Here is a 15,584-nt window from a genome sequence, read left to right as displayed (position 1 = left end):
CAAGACAGTACATGAACTATCAATCCTTCACAAATCTACAATTTAAAAAATTATTAAAAAACTCTTTCCACAGCATAAAAATAGAACTAAGGGATACTACAGGTGAAAAAATTCCTTTTGTGTCCGTAGGAATTACACGAGTTGTCCTCTTGTTTCGCAAGATTTCGGATAATCATTTTTGATTTATACTTCATACGAAATGGTTGCTCAAAGTTCAGCTAATTTTCATATTTTTCGTGGACATGCAAGGCAGTGTGGGAGAGGTTTTGGTGCTCTTGCACAAACTCTTGGGAGAACTGCAATTCCCTTCATTAAAAAATATATAGTCCTAGCTGCGAAAAGAATCGGAGCAGATTTATTTGAAATTGCCGCTCCAGAGATTGGAGAAATTGTCAGTGGACGAAAAAAACTCAAAACGTTTGCAAAAGATGTTGGAACAAAAACAGTTCGAAAACAGCTGGGAGGTGGAAAAAAGAAATCCAAGCGTAGAACAAGAAGAACCATTTCTCAAAAGAGTAGTTCAAAAATCAGTCGCTCTCGCAAAGACATTTTTGACAAGATAAAATGAGTGTAAATCAAAGTAGTCATTTTCGGTACGGAGCGTTTACAAATTCTTCCTTGGAGATTTTTGATAAAGTCCCAGTTTTGGAAACAATTATGTCATCTTACACACAAGAAGTATTCCCCAGTACTTCTCTGGATGAAAGCAGTACTGAGTTTGAATTTGAAACGGATCGTAATCTCTACTTGGATATGCGTGATACCCATCTTAGCTTAAAGCTTCAACTATTCAAAGGAAGATTGTTTGATGCTTTCAAAAAAGAAAAAGCAGAACATAAAGCAAAATCGGAGGAAGATTCAGATGAGGAACCACAAACTTACTTAACTTATGTAAACAATCTACTACATTCTCTATTCTCCAAATGTGAAGTTTATTTTAACAATACAATGGTTCACAATGCCAATGGATTATATCCTCATAAGGCACAGATATCGAACGAATTCAACTCGTCAGCAGTGAGTAATAAAGGAATTCTTGCTTGTCATGGATACAGTTTTGAAGAAAATCGTGATGCATTTGATATGTATCCGTTCACTGATAGAGCAAATTCCTTGGGAACAGGGATAACTTTTTCACTCTATGGGAGGCTCGCCATTGATTTGTTTACTTGCGAAAAACTGTTGCTACCAAATGCCAAAGTTCGAATTAAACTTATTCGAGCTAGACCTAATTTTTACATGTTATCTGATAATCCAAATGTCAGTCTGAAAATAGTTGATTGTTCACTGTTTACAAAAAGAATTTTAGTAGCTGAACCTAATCATCGATATTTGCAATGGAATCTGGAAAGGGAACCTGCTCATTACAATTACATGGAAACTATAGCAAGAACCTTTATCATCGTCAAAACCAGTTTATTCAGGAAAATGCTTTCAAAAATGCCCCAATCAGAAGGATAGCTGTTGCAATGAATACAAATTCGGCTGTTGCGGGATCTTTTTATGAAACTCCTTTCAATTATCAACAATTTCATTTGAGAGAGCTTAGAATTATTCGGGGTGGAAGAGCAATTATTTCATTAGATACAACTTCTCCTTGTCGACCCTATGTTACAACAATGAAAGCAATGCAGTTTAACGAAGATTTTCCAGCTCTTCCTATGGAAGATTTTCAAAATCACTATATTCTAGTTTTCGACTTGACTTCAATACAGGATGCCGCTGAACACTTGCATTATCCAGAACTTAGTGGAGAAAGCTTGAGATTAGAAATGTTTTTCCAATTTCCCTTGGAGCAAGTAACGGAAGTGATAGTCTTGGGAGAAAGACTATCAAATATTCAAATTGACAAATTCGGAACAATCGCTAAAAATGTTTAATTTTTTTGAGTTTTCAGGTTCCTGTAGAAATATTGTAACTTTTTTGGGACTTTTCTTTGTTATTATCTCTGTACTATCTATATTGTTTTTCTTCAGACCTAAAGCTCCAGAAAAAATAGAGAAGGAATGCTGTTTAGTTGAAAACCCGAGACACTTCTTCAACCTAGACTGTAAAACAGTATTCAATAAACTTTACCCACTATATAAGGCTTGTGTATGGGACTTTGTTGATTCAATTCCTACATGTGTTTAAGTCATTATTCTTCCTTTTTTTTTAAACCTAAAGTACACTATCAAACTATCAATTTCATTTTTAGCTGTAATTCAGTCTACAATTGCAAAGATGGATTACATTTCACTTTTGCAAATTATTGAAAGAATTCCAGAGCTCAGGTTCAAGTACATGGGATCATACCCTTCTGATACAGTACCTCAACTAACAAAAAACTCTTTTGCAATTATTAACTCAACCCCAAGCAATGATAGAGGAGAACACTGGGTTATGATTGCTCGAATGAATAAAAGCTACTACTTTGCAGATTTTTTGGGAAGAAAGAGATCAACTTACCCCTTTTTGACGAAAAAGTTTCGACGAATGGTTCCTCGAAAGCTACAAAAGACAGATCATTTGTGTGGTTTTTACGCAATTTATTCAGCGTTTCTCCTTTTTAAATTCTTCCAAAAGAACTTGAATAATGTTCATGATGTGTGTGTTTTGAATTTTATCAGTAATTTGATGTAAAAGTGCATTTTTTTTGTAAGTGTAATTTTTTGCAGTAATTTTACTATACTATGTAGTGAATTGTTTGATTATTTATGTAATTTAACTTTTTAAATTCCTTAGATTTTTTACGAAAAGCATCTTAGCAACTAACCTTTTGATGAAATACGGAGAATGATGATGGAATATGGATGTTGTAGTCCCCCAATTGAAAAATTTAACGATAGAGTAGATAAATTTACAAAAATTGTAACCAACTTCCAGTAAATTGTATAATTTTCTCAAAAGTTTACTCTGAGAAAGATGGTAAAATTATTACACAAAAATATCAGAACCAAAAAAAATATGATACTATGTTTTTCTTAGTGTAAACTTTTACCGTGGCAGAGCAATTGATAAATTTGGATGATAATTTTTTGGAAAATTTGGAAGTTTCAAAGAATTTTTTAAAGATTAAAGACAAAGTGATAAAAGAGAACTGAAATGAATCGTAGCAAGAAATATGACAGAATAAATAAACAAGTTGAGGTAAAAATAAGTGAGATAATTATGTGAAAAAAGATAAAATAAGTCATAAAATTAACAAGTGTAATGAACCTGTCATGCGGAATAACTAACCTATCAAAAATAATCCCTTCTTGACAATATTCCCCAGATAACCTGAGGGAAAATAAATAACATGAAATTTAAGATTCTCTCGAGAAAAAAATATTCCGTGATATATTAGTTTATGATCCCATACTCTAAATCGAAACTTAATTTTCGTCGAAACTTACCATCTGAAACTTACCATCCAAAAAAAACATTTTTCAATTTTTATTAAAAAATTGTTTTTTTTCAAGATAAAAATGTATTTGCAAGTAAAACTTAGAAAAAAATTTAAAGAAATTTTCTGAAACTTACCTTCTGAAACTTACCATACCGAATTTTTGTAAGACATGATAGTCCTTACATATTACAAATCGTAGAAGTTAGCTAAGAAACGCAAGTATCGACAAAATCGAGCTCAAAAATTTCGGGCGCCAAAAATTTTTCTGAAACTTACCATCTGAAACCTACCATCTTAATACATGGGAAACCTATTCCCTACCTTAATACATTGTAGACTCTATACCCAATCTTAATACATAGCTGGGAGACCGGATGTTCTATTCCCTATCTTAATACATGGGGGTCTCCCACCACCCCCCCCCCCCCCCCTGATTAACTCACTCATATACTACTCATGCAGTCATTTCTCTGCACTCTTAGTAAGTCTGAAAGACCGTAACTCGGATAGGAATCGGTTGTCCACAAGCAACCCAGAGGGAGCACTCGCTAAGTAGGCGCGGCACTTCTCCAGGAACGTGACTACAGCAATCATTTCTGCTTTTGGTGCACCGTATTTCATCTCAGTGTCGATCAAAAACTTTCTGCCGTATGCAATGGGACTGGGAACTGTTCTGCCATTCCATTTTAGCTCCTGATGCAGTATTCCGGAAATGACTACCAGTGAAGCATCAGCGTTGAGAAGGTACATGCCTTTCTCTGTGCGCATGCCTAGCACTGGCGCCTCGCACAATTCCCGCTTTATATTCTCAAAGGCCTCTTGAGCTCTATCATTCCATTCGAACTTCTTTCCTTTGTTGTGCATCACTTGCTCAACGATCCCATCCTTGTTCAGATATAACCTTCCTTCTTTTTGCATATAGTACTGTCTCAAGACTCGGCAACTATCTTCTTCCAGATCTCCTTTGTCTGGTGCTCCATTTTTGATCCACCTTTTCAAGGTAGTTGTCATGCAGTCATTTCTCTGCACTCTTAGTAAGTCTGAAAGACCGTAACTCGGATAGGGCTCGGTTGTCCACAAGCATCGCAGAGGGAGCACTCGCTAAGTAGGCGCGGCACTTCTCCAGGAACGTGACTACAGCAATCATTTCTGCTTTTGGTGCACTTTGAGAATATAAAGCGGGAATTGTGCGAGGCGCCAGGTAGACTTTATCTGCGTATCCTTATCTGCGCCAGGTAGACAATCGGGTAGACTTTATCTGCGTATCCTGTTATGAACTCTCCATATCAATTCGCAATTGCTAGGAAGTTCATAAGCTGAGTGTTCGTTCTGGGGGCCTTCCATGTTCACACGGCTTCAACTGGACCCGGATCCGGCCTCACACTATGCCCGTCTACCATTCTTACCCGATATTTTATTGAGTCCCTAAGGATCTGATTTAGAGGGCTCGCATTTGAAGCCAGCTCTCTGCATGCAGTCAAAGGCTTCAACGAGTCTGTCAATGTGGTCTGACAAGCCGGATGTCGCTTTCACTACGTCATCCACGTAGCACATCACGAGAATCCCACACATCTTCGTCATACTAATCAAAGCCTGAGCCATCTCTCTTTAAAAGATCGCCGTCGCATTGCACAAGACGAAAAGCATCCTCTTCCACTGACACAAGCCTAACTCACAAGCAAATCCTGTCTTTTCTCTGTCTTTTTCGCAGGGTGACCTGCCAGAAGGCAGTACCCAGTCCGGTGTGTTGAAAAATTTGGCATCGCCAAGTTTCGAGAGGCTCTCGTGTATGCGTGGTATTGAGTAGGCGTCCTTTATGGTCACCTCCCTCAGGAAGTATGGGTCGCAACGGAATCCTAGCTGTATGCAACAGTCGCTCAATCCTTATTTTCCTGAATGCTCTCGGATCTTCACACTGGTTTTTCTAATTTTTTTTCTGTTTAATTCAGCGTTTTGTCTGTTTTTCATCAGCTAAAACCGTTATGATTTTCGCGCTTTTTCTGTATTCGCAAAAATCAAAATGGGCTCGTGTTTTTACAAACGAAGTTTTGAAATTTCCCATGTCAGTCAGAGGCGTCCACTCTCAATTTGTTCAATTGGACAATTAACACAGTTAATTCTTTGAAAAAGCCAATTCACCCAATAAACTGCTCCAAATAAAAACCCGTTTTGCCATGCATTTTAGGCGCCATTCTGGTCAAATGTCTTATTTTCAAGCGGCTTTCGACACGGTGAATTTATGAAGGGCGAGTGTATTTTTTTTGGTTACCATGATAATTTCTGTGGAAAGAAGAAAAAGCGACAGGCAAAAAATGACAAGTATGAAAACTTAATAGTTGATGGATATCTTTTTCAACCACTATCTGTTGAGATTCAAAAAACGGCCGGCCTTAGCACTCAAACTTTTGTGATTAAGCGTTGTAAGAACCTAAGCATATGTACTGAGGAACCTAGGGCATGCAGTTTTTTAAAACAGTGAATCTCCCTGGCAATAGAGAGAGGGTTTTTGCATTCATCGCTTAACGGTCGAGCTGGCTTTCTGCACCGGGTTGCAATGTCAACAGTTGCATATAAAAGTCCAGGAACATAAGTTGACTTCAGAATGATCTTTGTAGAAGATAAAAAAAATTGAATTAAGAAGTAGAAGTAATTCAAGTATAATTTGGTTAGGTATGCTTTGTCAATTTGTTCGAGGTTGATATTACCTTTTTCTGTACTATATTCAATAATTGACTGGTTCTTTTCCAAAAGTTTTTGTCAGCCTTTCTTGCTCGAGTTTTTGTTATCGATGTTAGATCTTTTTGTCTTGTTGATAAAAGATCGTCCTTGGGTATTGTATTCGTCTTTATTGGTAGTTTGATGTTGTAGCTACCTTTCAACATTGATACTAGCAATAACAGGTCATGTAATTCAAAGTTATACGATAAAGGAAGCAGTCTCAATTCAGTTAGTTTTTGCTTGTAGCCCTTATCCCAATCACCCATTATCCAAAGAGTTGCTTTCCTTTGGACACGTTCAATTTAGGTTGCGTACGTAATCGGCACAAAACTGACAAAATAACTTTCGACTAAAATTTTCATGTTGAATGCAATATAGTTATATATGCTATTCTGGTTTCGAGTTGCGTATTCTTATTGAAGAAAAGTAACCCGTTAGCAATGTGTGGTTCATGGCCGGAGAAGACTGGTATATCCAGAGAGACGGTGTAGCGATGGGTGCTGCCATGTCTGTCATACTTGCAAACGTCTGGATGAAAACATTCGAACCAGCTCTGTCATCAGAGATGCCGGAACCACCGAAAAAACCTGACAACTGTTGTGGCAAGTGCGGCGTAAAAGTTACTTTCCGCGGTTACTCAATCAGATGTAAAGTTTGCTGCAAGTCGTTTTATCGTAAATGTACCCCATTCACCGTGGGAGAGCTCAAGCGAATGACTACTTCCAGTTGGTTCTTTGGATGCACTGTAGACGAACCTCGAAAAGCTCGAGTGTTTAGTTGGTATATGGATGACATACTGCGAAGTGCAAAGCCAGAGAACATCACTGGAATCTTAGAGAGAGTTAATAAACTTCGTCAAAACCTAGAGTTCACTATTGAACGTCAGCAAACTGGAAGTCTTCCATTTCTTGACTTGAGCGTGAAACAGACCGGCGCTGATGTTGACACAACCTGGTACAGAAAACCAACTGATACAGGGTTGACTCTCTCTTTTAGAGCTCTTGCACCGATGAGATACAAGAAGAACATTGAGCAAGGAACTGTGCATCGTGTGTTTAATGCCTCGTCCAACTGGCATGCTTTCACGGAAAGCATAACTGAGGTTGGATGTATGCTGGAGAAAAACCAAAATCCACCTCAATTTTTTGAACCCATCATCCGTGAGACTCTTAACTAGATCATTGAGAAACACATGAAACAAGACACAAATACCAAGACAACAGAAAAAGCGACCAAGAAACGGATACCCTTTGTTATTCAATATAGGGGCAACAAATGTGACGTTTTCTCCAAGCGTCTCCGAAAAACAGCCAATATTTCTGTCATCTTCACAACTAGACAGATGAAGACAGCCTTACCATCGCTGAAACCAAAAATACCAGAAAATGTCCGTGGCAACGTGGGTCACGAAACCACTTGTTCTAGATGCCAGTCTAGTTACGTCGGGCAAACAACCCGCCACCTAGCCACGAGAGTGCACGAACATTCCAAAGGTACTAGCCCAGTAGGAGAACACCTCAATTGGCGTGGTGTTACCATTGACAGCTGCGAAGGAAAGATCATTGACACAGCAAGAGACTCCGCTAAACTTTTAACCTTGGAAGCATTGCATATCAACAAGAGAAAGCCTTCAATCAACCGGAAGGAAGAGTACAAGGCTCGCGAGTTGATCCTGAAGCTGTAACATTGTTACCTTGTCCCACATTCCAGTGGCTTGTTCCAATCAAACTTGTTTATCACAGTTCTATCTGTTTTTAATTGCTTTCCAGTTTTCCTATTTTTAGGGTGGTTTAGGGTGGTTACACACACATAAGACACAACGAAATTAGAGACACGTTCGCCAACCTCATGAACGAGGTTTGCCATGACGTCGAGATTGAGCCGAAACTTCAGCCGTTGCAAGGCGAAAGATTTGTCAACAATTCAACTACAACTGAAGATGAGGCACGACTTAAATTTAAGGCAAACGGACTCTGGGGTTCACGATTCAGCCGCGCTTTCTTTGATCTGAAAATTTTCAACCACCATGTCAAAACATCGCGAAAACTGCATAAGGATGCATACAAATACCACGAAACGCTGAATAACTCCAAATATCAGCAAAGAATTTTAAACTTAGAGCAGAGTAGCTTCTGCCCGCTAATTTTTGGATGCACCGGTGGCGCTGCTCCAACAGCCACGCGGACGCTGCAGCGATTAGCCGAAAAACTAAGTGAAAAAGACAAGAAAGCTATCCAGAATCTATAAACTACATAAGAACTAAAATGAGCTTCGCGCTCCTGAGGAGCTCTATAATTTGTATAAGGGGGTGCAGATCGCTACGCAAAGTTCAATTTATCGACAACTTCATAAGCGCTTTTGTAGAGGAAGGACGGTTAAGATAAATTAACATTACGACGAAATAATTAATGCTGATTTATGACTTCATTGCTGATATATATGCATTTTTATTTCGCTGGTATGGCCCTATCCAGCTTATGCACTTACCGTAACTAAACGGAAGGGCCCCTTTTGTAATTTAGTTTTTTTTAATGTGCTTTTAATTTGTACAATTTTGCTATTTTTGCAGTTACTGGTGATGACATAATGTCGAAAATGTTTTACCATGGATGTTTTTTCCCTGAGATCGTAACCCGGATTGAATTTAATTTTCAAACACATCAACGCTAATCATCTCCATTTTTATCATCTCCTTTTTTATCATTATCACTTGCATGGATATCTTTTTCAGCCGCTAGCTGTTGAAAATCTAGAAGTCTTCCATATCTAGAAAATTCCAAGGATTTTGTCTGGAATATGCGATGAAGGCACTACTGACTCTAACCTCGCTCACTATGATACTTTTGACCTTCTGATTATCCCTATTTTTGTCCTGTATGGTGAAAGATCGCTGAGAATAGCTGTGCCAAAACTTTGGAAAAACCTTCCTGCTGTTCGGAAAAACATTTTTTTGCATTCCATTTTCAGGAAGAACTTGAAAACTTATTAATTTAATGAGTCTTTTCCTCCAACTTAAATTACACTGCACTTTTTTGCACTCTGTGTAAAAGGTGCTTAAACACTAATAATAATAAGTATTATTAAATGTTAAAAAAAACTTCGTAAAATAATTGGTCTTTATTGTTTTCACTGATTTTTGGGTTAATAAGTTTTCAGCTAGAAGCATAGCATGCAAGCTCTAAATGGCAAGCCAGACGTACATGAGATATCGTCAGACGAAGAAGAGTTTGCGCAATGGGTACAGTGTATAAGCTGCAAAAAATGGCGAGATCTGCTGGATTCTGAGTGTATTTACAAAGTTAATAGATCCACTTGGACTTGCTGTTCTCGTTGTCAATTTGATTGCGATGTCCCTGAGTTCAAAAATAAATGGTGGAATTCAAGGTGCACTTATCAAGATTACCAACCGGGAGACTTGGTTGCCGTAAAACTTGACGGTTGGCAATTTAGTTGATCAGTTTAGTATTTTTATACCCGTCGTTAATAACCTTCTATAAATAAGTGCATTTTGCATAGGTTTTCCATGGTGGCCATGTATCGTGGACCCTAATCCCGTTGATAATTTATATTTCCATATTACACCAAGACCGGCTGTAAAGAGATTTGTGACCAGCTATCATGTAACGTTTTTAATCAATCCAGTGCAAAGAACTTGGTGTATCGAAAGTCAAGTGATGAAATGTTCTGAATGTGTCAGGCTACATCTACCTAGGGACGAGCGGTTAGAAGTTATTTCAATGATAGTCGAAATGCTTTTCAAACCATTGAAATTTAGAGTGAATCTGTTGAAATAGGGCAAACCAACAAAGTGTATTTTCAATGTACACACAGGCTTTGAAAATGACCAAAGATGAGAGATTGGAAAACTTTGGATTTCTGAAGCGATGCTCTGCGGCGTTGGCAAGACAAATGGCACGCGAAAAGAAAATTTTTGACAGTGCTTTCACTTCGCGAGAAGGTTTTGTTTCATCTATCTGTAGTTTCTATCGGTTGTTTTTTGTTGTGCTTTATCGTTTTTTCATCTGTTTGTTAAACGCTGGATTCAAATTTTTACGCGGTTAGCCGTTTGATTTTTATAGTTAGGAATCGTTAAATATAGCCGTTTGATTTTTATAGTTAGGAATCTTTAGGAATCGTTAAATATAAACAGAAGCTAACCGATTGAGACCAGTTGTCTGTTATTTTCCTTTAGTTTGCTCTCGTGCTTCCAGCGTTGACAACAGTCGAGCTGATGATTCCGCTAGTGTTGCTTCAAGATCATCAAGGAAAATCCATGATCCCTCATTTCATTCTCAAGTATCTGGAAGTTCCCAAAGTAGAATTGCCTTTATCGAGGATTCATCAGATGATGATAATGAGAAAGATAGTGACATTGAAGAAATATCATCTCAAGCTTCCTCCGGTAGTTTGAGCATGAACGGAAAACACCTATCTAAGGTGAGGGTCAGAAAGGAAATATTGAGATCAAGTACCCCGAGAGCAGAGAACAGAAAGAAATCTAAACCAGAAGAAAAAAAGACGAATCAAGACATGAACAGAAAAGGGAGTCATTCCAAAGTTGATGGTAAATGTATTGATGTCTCAGTTTACCTCTATTTTCGCGATAGTTGAGCTTTTTTGGGAAGAAAGCATAAAATTTTTTTATCGTTTCATAGACAAACCTTTTTCGTCCGTTGCCCAATTGGAACTGGTGGTAGATTCAGTCGTGAAAAGAAATTTGACAAATGAACTGGAAGTTACTTCTGACGTGGTGGAGCTACAGGAGAGTAATGAAATTGACTATCCGGAAGATTCCGAAGCTTTGAAAGATTCCGTATTGGTTCCACAAACAGAGACTACAAGTAAATATTAATTTTGACACCAAAACTAGAAAGATTTTCTCATAGGGTTCCTTGATAAAGGCGTATATATTTGCTTAAGCATCCGTTGAAGTGGAAATAATGGCTGAGATCATCAGCTGTTCTGAAACTGAAATTGAAGTCAAGAGTTCCGAATCCAAGAAAAACGAGTCTGGCGGCATATTTTCAAGTTTTAATTCTCAAGAGAAGGCGCAACCTACTAGAGCTGAGCGCGGAAAAAGGGAAACCATTACTCAAGAGTTGAATCAAAACGTGATAAACGAAAAAGATGAAGGTATTGCTTTTTAGTAGGCTTATTTATCGAAGTTAAGAAAGAACTTGAAACCTTATTTGATGGTTTTATCTTATGCGCGTTTTGTAAATGTCTGTTCTAAATGCATTTTTGAGCAAGTGAAATTCGCATGTGTTTTTGTGTTAAAGAAACTGCAAAAATCTTAGCCGCGGATACGAAAGATTCAACAATGCAATCAAAGACTCTCGAAGGAAATAACTCAGATTGGGACGCTATAGCCGATTCGCTTCAGTCCGAAAAGTCAAATTATGAATTGCTATTTGAAGAGAAAGCGTCAAAAGGTGAGATCGTTTTGGATCACAATAAAGAAAGCCAAAATGAGGAACAGCGCAAAACGGGAAACAAAGAGACTGATGTATTCAAACGTAGCGTTGTTAAGAACGGCCCTGAAATTGTTAAAAGTTTCAGCGAAGCGGAAGCAGATAAGAAAATTATTCCAAAGTTGACTGGAAAGACCCAGAAATGGAATTTGAAAGCTCAAATAAAACCAGATGTAGCGTCGATGCTTCCTAGTTTGCAGAAGGAAACATCGTCGAATAAAATAAATCAACTTCAAATTGAATCTGACTCGAAGATATCAACTCAAAAAAAGAAAAGCTTCGATGAAATTGTTGAGGAGCCAATTGTCACGTCAAAAGCAACTCCTGTAGGTTTCTCGAATTCAGTTAAGCGAAAGTCCAATGATTCATTGGATTATCAAAGCGAATCTTCTGTTAATCGCAGTCAGAGAGCTTTTAAGAAACCTGCTTTCAAAGTACCAAGATTCACTAAACCGTCGAAAAGTCAGCCAATTGAAGATTCAAGTGCCCTCAAAGCGATAGACTCACAGTTTGATAAAAACGCACAAAGTCTGCCAATTGTCTTCAAATCTGCCAATGCTACCAATGACGTTCAAAGTCAAGGGTCGAATAAAAGTTCATGTACAGAAGTCAAGAAGACCGAGATGAAAAATCCCATTAAAGAGACGCTGACTTCTTTCTCCACAGCCTCTGACGCTGTCTTCAAAGAGCGGAAAGACTCAAGTTTTATTAATACAAATGGCGCTGGTCATAAAAGCGATGCTATTGCTCATACGGAAACGGAAGTTCAGAATGTAAAGAGAGATGAGCCACTTCCCCATTTAGAAATCAAAACTACCGAAGAGTTGGTCTCATCACTAGATGATCTTCTCAGCCAGTCTCAAGAGATCCTCGCCAGGGTGTCGAGTAGCCAGAGCCAAGGGTCGAAATGTGAATTAAGTGTGCATGAATCTGCCCCAAAATGTAAATTTTATTCGCTTCTGCTTATTGTATTGTTTTCTCGAAAAAGACCTTGCAATTTTCAGGCTCAAGGAGTTTCTAAATGGGCATAAAATTGTAAGGTTTTTTCCGACCATTGAAAATGGAGAGGAACTTTGTATTTATTGTAAACTTTGTTTTATTTTTTTTTCACGCAAAAGCAGGTACCACAATAAATCATCGGAGTGGGTTGAGTGATCTGCCATATTAAAGCCCTTTGAGTCTTGATTCGAACGAGGTTGAAACATTTCAAAATAAACATTCTGTGTCGAGAAAAACCCGTTTAAATTTTTTGATTTTTGGTTTAATTTCGAGCGAATAAGATGACCATCCAGGCTTCGATAGCTTATTTATGATCAATTTTTAAAATTTTTAAAAGATTTTTAAAATTTTCTCTTAAATTTTTTTTGTTTTGCTATTAATTTTTCTAAAAAACTTTTTTTACAATTGGCCTTTTAACTATGACAGTCGAATAAGACTAAGTTATTTTTTTCCGTTTAGCTTTTTTTATCGCACCACGCAGAAAAAACGTTACTAATTTGAAAAAAAAAATGTATTTTTTAAGACTGTTGTCGGAACCTTCTGAGCTACTTGCACAGCCACCGGTTGTCCGTGTCTTTTTTTATCTTTTAATTGCCCTCTATTTTTCAACCTTCTTTTTAATATGATTCGCCAATTCGTTTTTGAGCGCTACAGAATCAAGGTTTCTCAAATGTGCATGGGTCCACATTAATGTCAAAGTTTTTGTTCCGACCATTGAAAATGGAGAGGAACTTTGTATTCGGGTGTGTTTTAGTTTTTGTTTTGTTTTCCACGCAAAACCAGGTACTATAAATAATGATCGGACTGGGTTGAGTGATATATTATATTTGAGTCCTTTCAGTCGTGATTTGAACCACATTAAAAAATTTCCAAAAAGTTTTCGCAGTGTCGAGAAAAACTCGTTTGAAATTTTTGATTTTTCGTCTAATTTCGATCGAGTGAGCAGGCTTACATTGGCTTATTTATGCTTAATTTAAGCTTTCAAAATTTAGTTTTGCCCTAATGAAGTTAGTTTTAGGAGTTTTTAGCTTCATCTTGGGAATCAAAGACTTCAAAAATTTGGGAAATTTTTATTTGTCTTTAGTAATTGTGTTCCAATTTGCATATTTTACATTACTGACGAAAATGCTTAAGCTCTACTTTTCGCTCAGATTCCTTTATCGCACCAAGCCGAAAAAACGACACTAATTGGAAAAATAATTTTGTTGTAAATTTTTAAGACTGGTCGGAACATTCTGTGCTTCTTGCACAGTAACCGGCTATCCTTGTCTATATCTTGTTTTTGGCCATCTGTTTTTTCAACTTTCTTATTACGAATCGCCAAAACTTTTTTTGACAAAATACTTCTTTACATCAAATAAGGGTGATATATTACATTAGGTGGCAAGTTTGAGAATTATTTGAGTAAAGCATATATTAAACTTGACAACTCTATTGCCTAATATAGTCTTTTCATTTTCAGTCGGTTTTACGTGCTGCTAAAATAGATTTTGTAAATACATTTTTCTGCCAGATAAATTGTTATTCAAAAATTTAATTTAACACTGCTTTTTCCAACAAACTTGGCTTTGAAGTAAGTTTTAAATACTGAAAAATTAGTTTTACCCTGATGAAGTAAGTTTTAGGAGTTTTTAGCTTCATCTTGGGAATCAAAGACTCCAAAAATTTGGGAAAGTTTTAAAAAAATTTTCGGTAGCAAAGAACAAATTTCGGAACAAATTTTACGATAGCAAAGAGTGATCGTGCTATTCAACTTGAATCTGTCACTTATTGTAACATATTACCCAAAAGCGATTTAAAAAAGAGAAAATCGAATTTAATTTTTATCGAAGGTTTATATATACGAAACATTTTCAAATAGCCTTATTAAAGATGTTTGAGTAACTATTTTAAGCTCTACTTTTTCGCTCAGATTCCTTTATCACACCAAGCCGAAAAAATGGTATAAGTTTAAAGAAAAAAGATTTTATTTTAAAAATCATCTTGCCTTACGCTAAAGTACAAAAGGATATATTTCGCTCATAGCAAATTATTAAATAGACCATACAGAATACCTCAATTCAATTTCGAAAGAATTCTAAGACGGATTAAATCTTTGCACCAAATATATTATAAGCACCAAATATATCGCGCGTTAATTGACCCAAATTGGCAATCTATAAACCCCAATAACTTCCAAAACGATCACAGGTGAAATATCTTTTTAAACTTGAGCTCAAGATAACAATATATTTCAGATTGTATTAAAAAAATCCGCCAAAAATGGGTAATTGAAAAGTCGAAATCTGTCTGGAGGAAAACCACTTCGAGCACAGATATTCCGTCATTTTCTTCGAAAGAAGTCGGAAGAATTATGATGAATTTTCAAAAATAATTCAGTTGTTTAACATAAAAAGCTAATTGTATGGAATTCGACTTATCGAAATTTTAGTGCTTCAGAAAGTTTCAGTTACGTTGACTATAGGGAGGTTTTATTGAAAGTGAAAATGAATCAAATTAGTCGTTAAAAATATACTTGCTTAATTTTAATCATCCAATAGAACCGAAATGCAAACGAAACGTTGTATAACCGTAACTATTCTGCTGTTGGTAAACTGGGGTATAGTATTGAAGTGCAAAGGGTTTTAACTTGAAACTAAGTTTTAAACAGTGGTTTGTTTTCAAATACAGTGAATAGCCAGCAAGATATAATCAACCAAATCGATCAATTGATCAATTCGCAAGACACTGCAAGCCTTTCAGCCAATACGAAATTGTCAAGACAAGCTGAGCTAGATATCTTCAATTTTCTGGTTGACGAGGAATAAAGTCATGTTAATTTCTGTGAATCGTGATCTGTTTATTGTTTGGTCCTTCATTTTTGCGAGTTTATATTTTAGACTGTTTGATGTTAACTTATATTTGGTTGCCATCGTTCCAAGTATCGAGTTTATGTTGAAAATATGGAACTGAAACAAATATTTACAAGTTCTGCTATGAAGATAACTTGTTTGATTGGTTTGAAAAATCTTGTGGAAATATTTTCT

The 15,584-nt window shown here is 36.7% G+C and overlaps 3 protein-coding genes across 4 annotated transcripts in view; all 3 read left to right on the top strand.

Moving 5' to 3' along the window:
• LOC134855165 (ras-related protein Rab-14-like) overlaps positions 1-15,584 on the top strand; it is a 108,397-nt gene that overhangs the window by 27,523 nt on the left and 65,290 nt on the right. The gene's annotated exons all lie outside the window — the stretch shown is intronic.
• The window catches only part of LOC134855163 (transmembrane and ubiquitin-like domain-containing protein 1), a 66,261-nt gene that overhangs the window by 27,516 nt on the left and 23,161 nt on the right, over positions 1-15,584 (top strand). The gene's annotated exons all lie outside the window — the stretch shown is intronic.
• On the top strand, positions 9,211-15,489 carry LOC134855552 (uncharacterized). The gene is made up of 8 exons (XM_063872094.1): positions 9,211-9,525; positions 9,605-9,809; positions 9,883-10,046; positions 10,281-10,652; positions 10,744-10,929; positions 11,009-11,221; positions 11,368-12,501; positions 15,229-15,489. Exons 1-8 carry the CDS (start codon positions 9,258-9,260, stop codon positions 15,363-15,365), a joined length of 2,679 nt encoding a protein of 892 aa, XP_063728164.1. The 5' UTR covers positions 9,211-9,257; the 3' UTR covers positions 15,366-15,489.

The sequence above is a fragment of the Symsagittifera roscoffensis genome, chromosome 10 (assembly GCF_963678635.1).
Source record: "Symsagittifera roscoffensis chromosome 10, txSymRosc1.1, whole genome shotgun sequence".
In the NCBI taxonomy this organism is placed as follows: Eukaryota; Metazoa; Xenacoelomorpha; order Acoela; family Convolutidae; genus Symsagittifera; species Symsagittifera roscoffensis.
The sequence above is the reverse complement of the archived record's forward strand: the minus strand, read 5'-3'. Positions and strand labels throughout refer to the sequence as shown.

Bases quoted from the DNA above. Each gene is read 5' to 3' on its own strand.
- LOC134855552 (XM_063872094.1), top strand. From the start codon at position 9,258: ATGCAAGCTCTAAATGGCAAGCCAGACGTACATGAGATATCGTCAGAC. The intron at 9,526-9,604 runs GTTGGCAATTTA...CATTTTGCATAG, and splicing joins GGTTGCCGTAAAACTTGACG to GTTTTCCATGGTGGCCATGT. The intron at 11,222-11,367 runs GTATTGCTTTTT...TTTGTGTTAAAG, and splicing joins GATAAACGAAAAAGATGAAG to AAACTGCAAAAATCTTAGCC.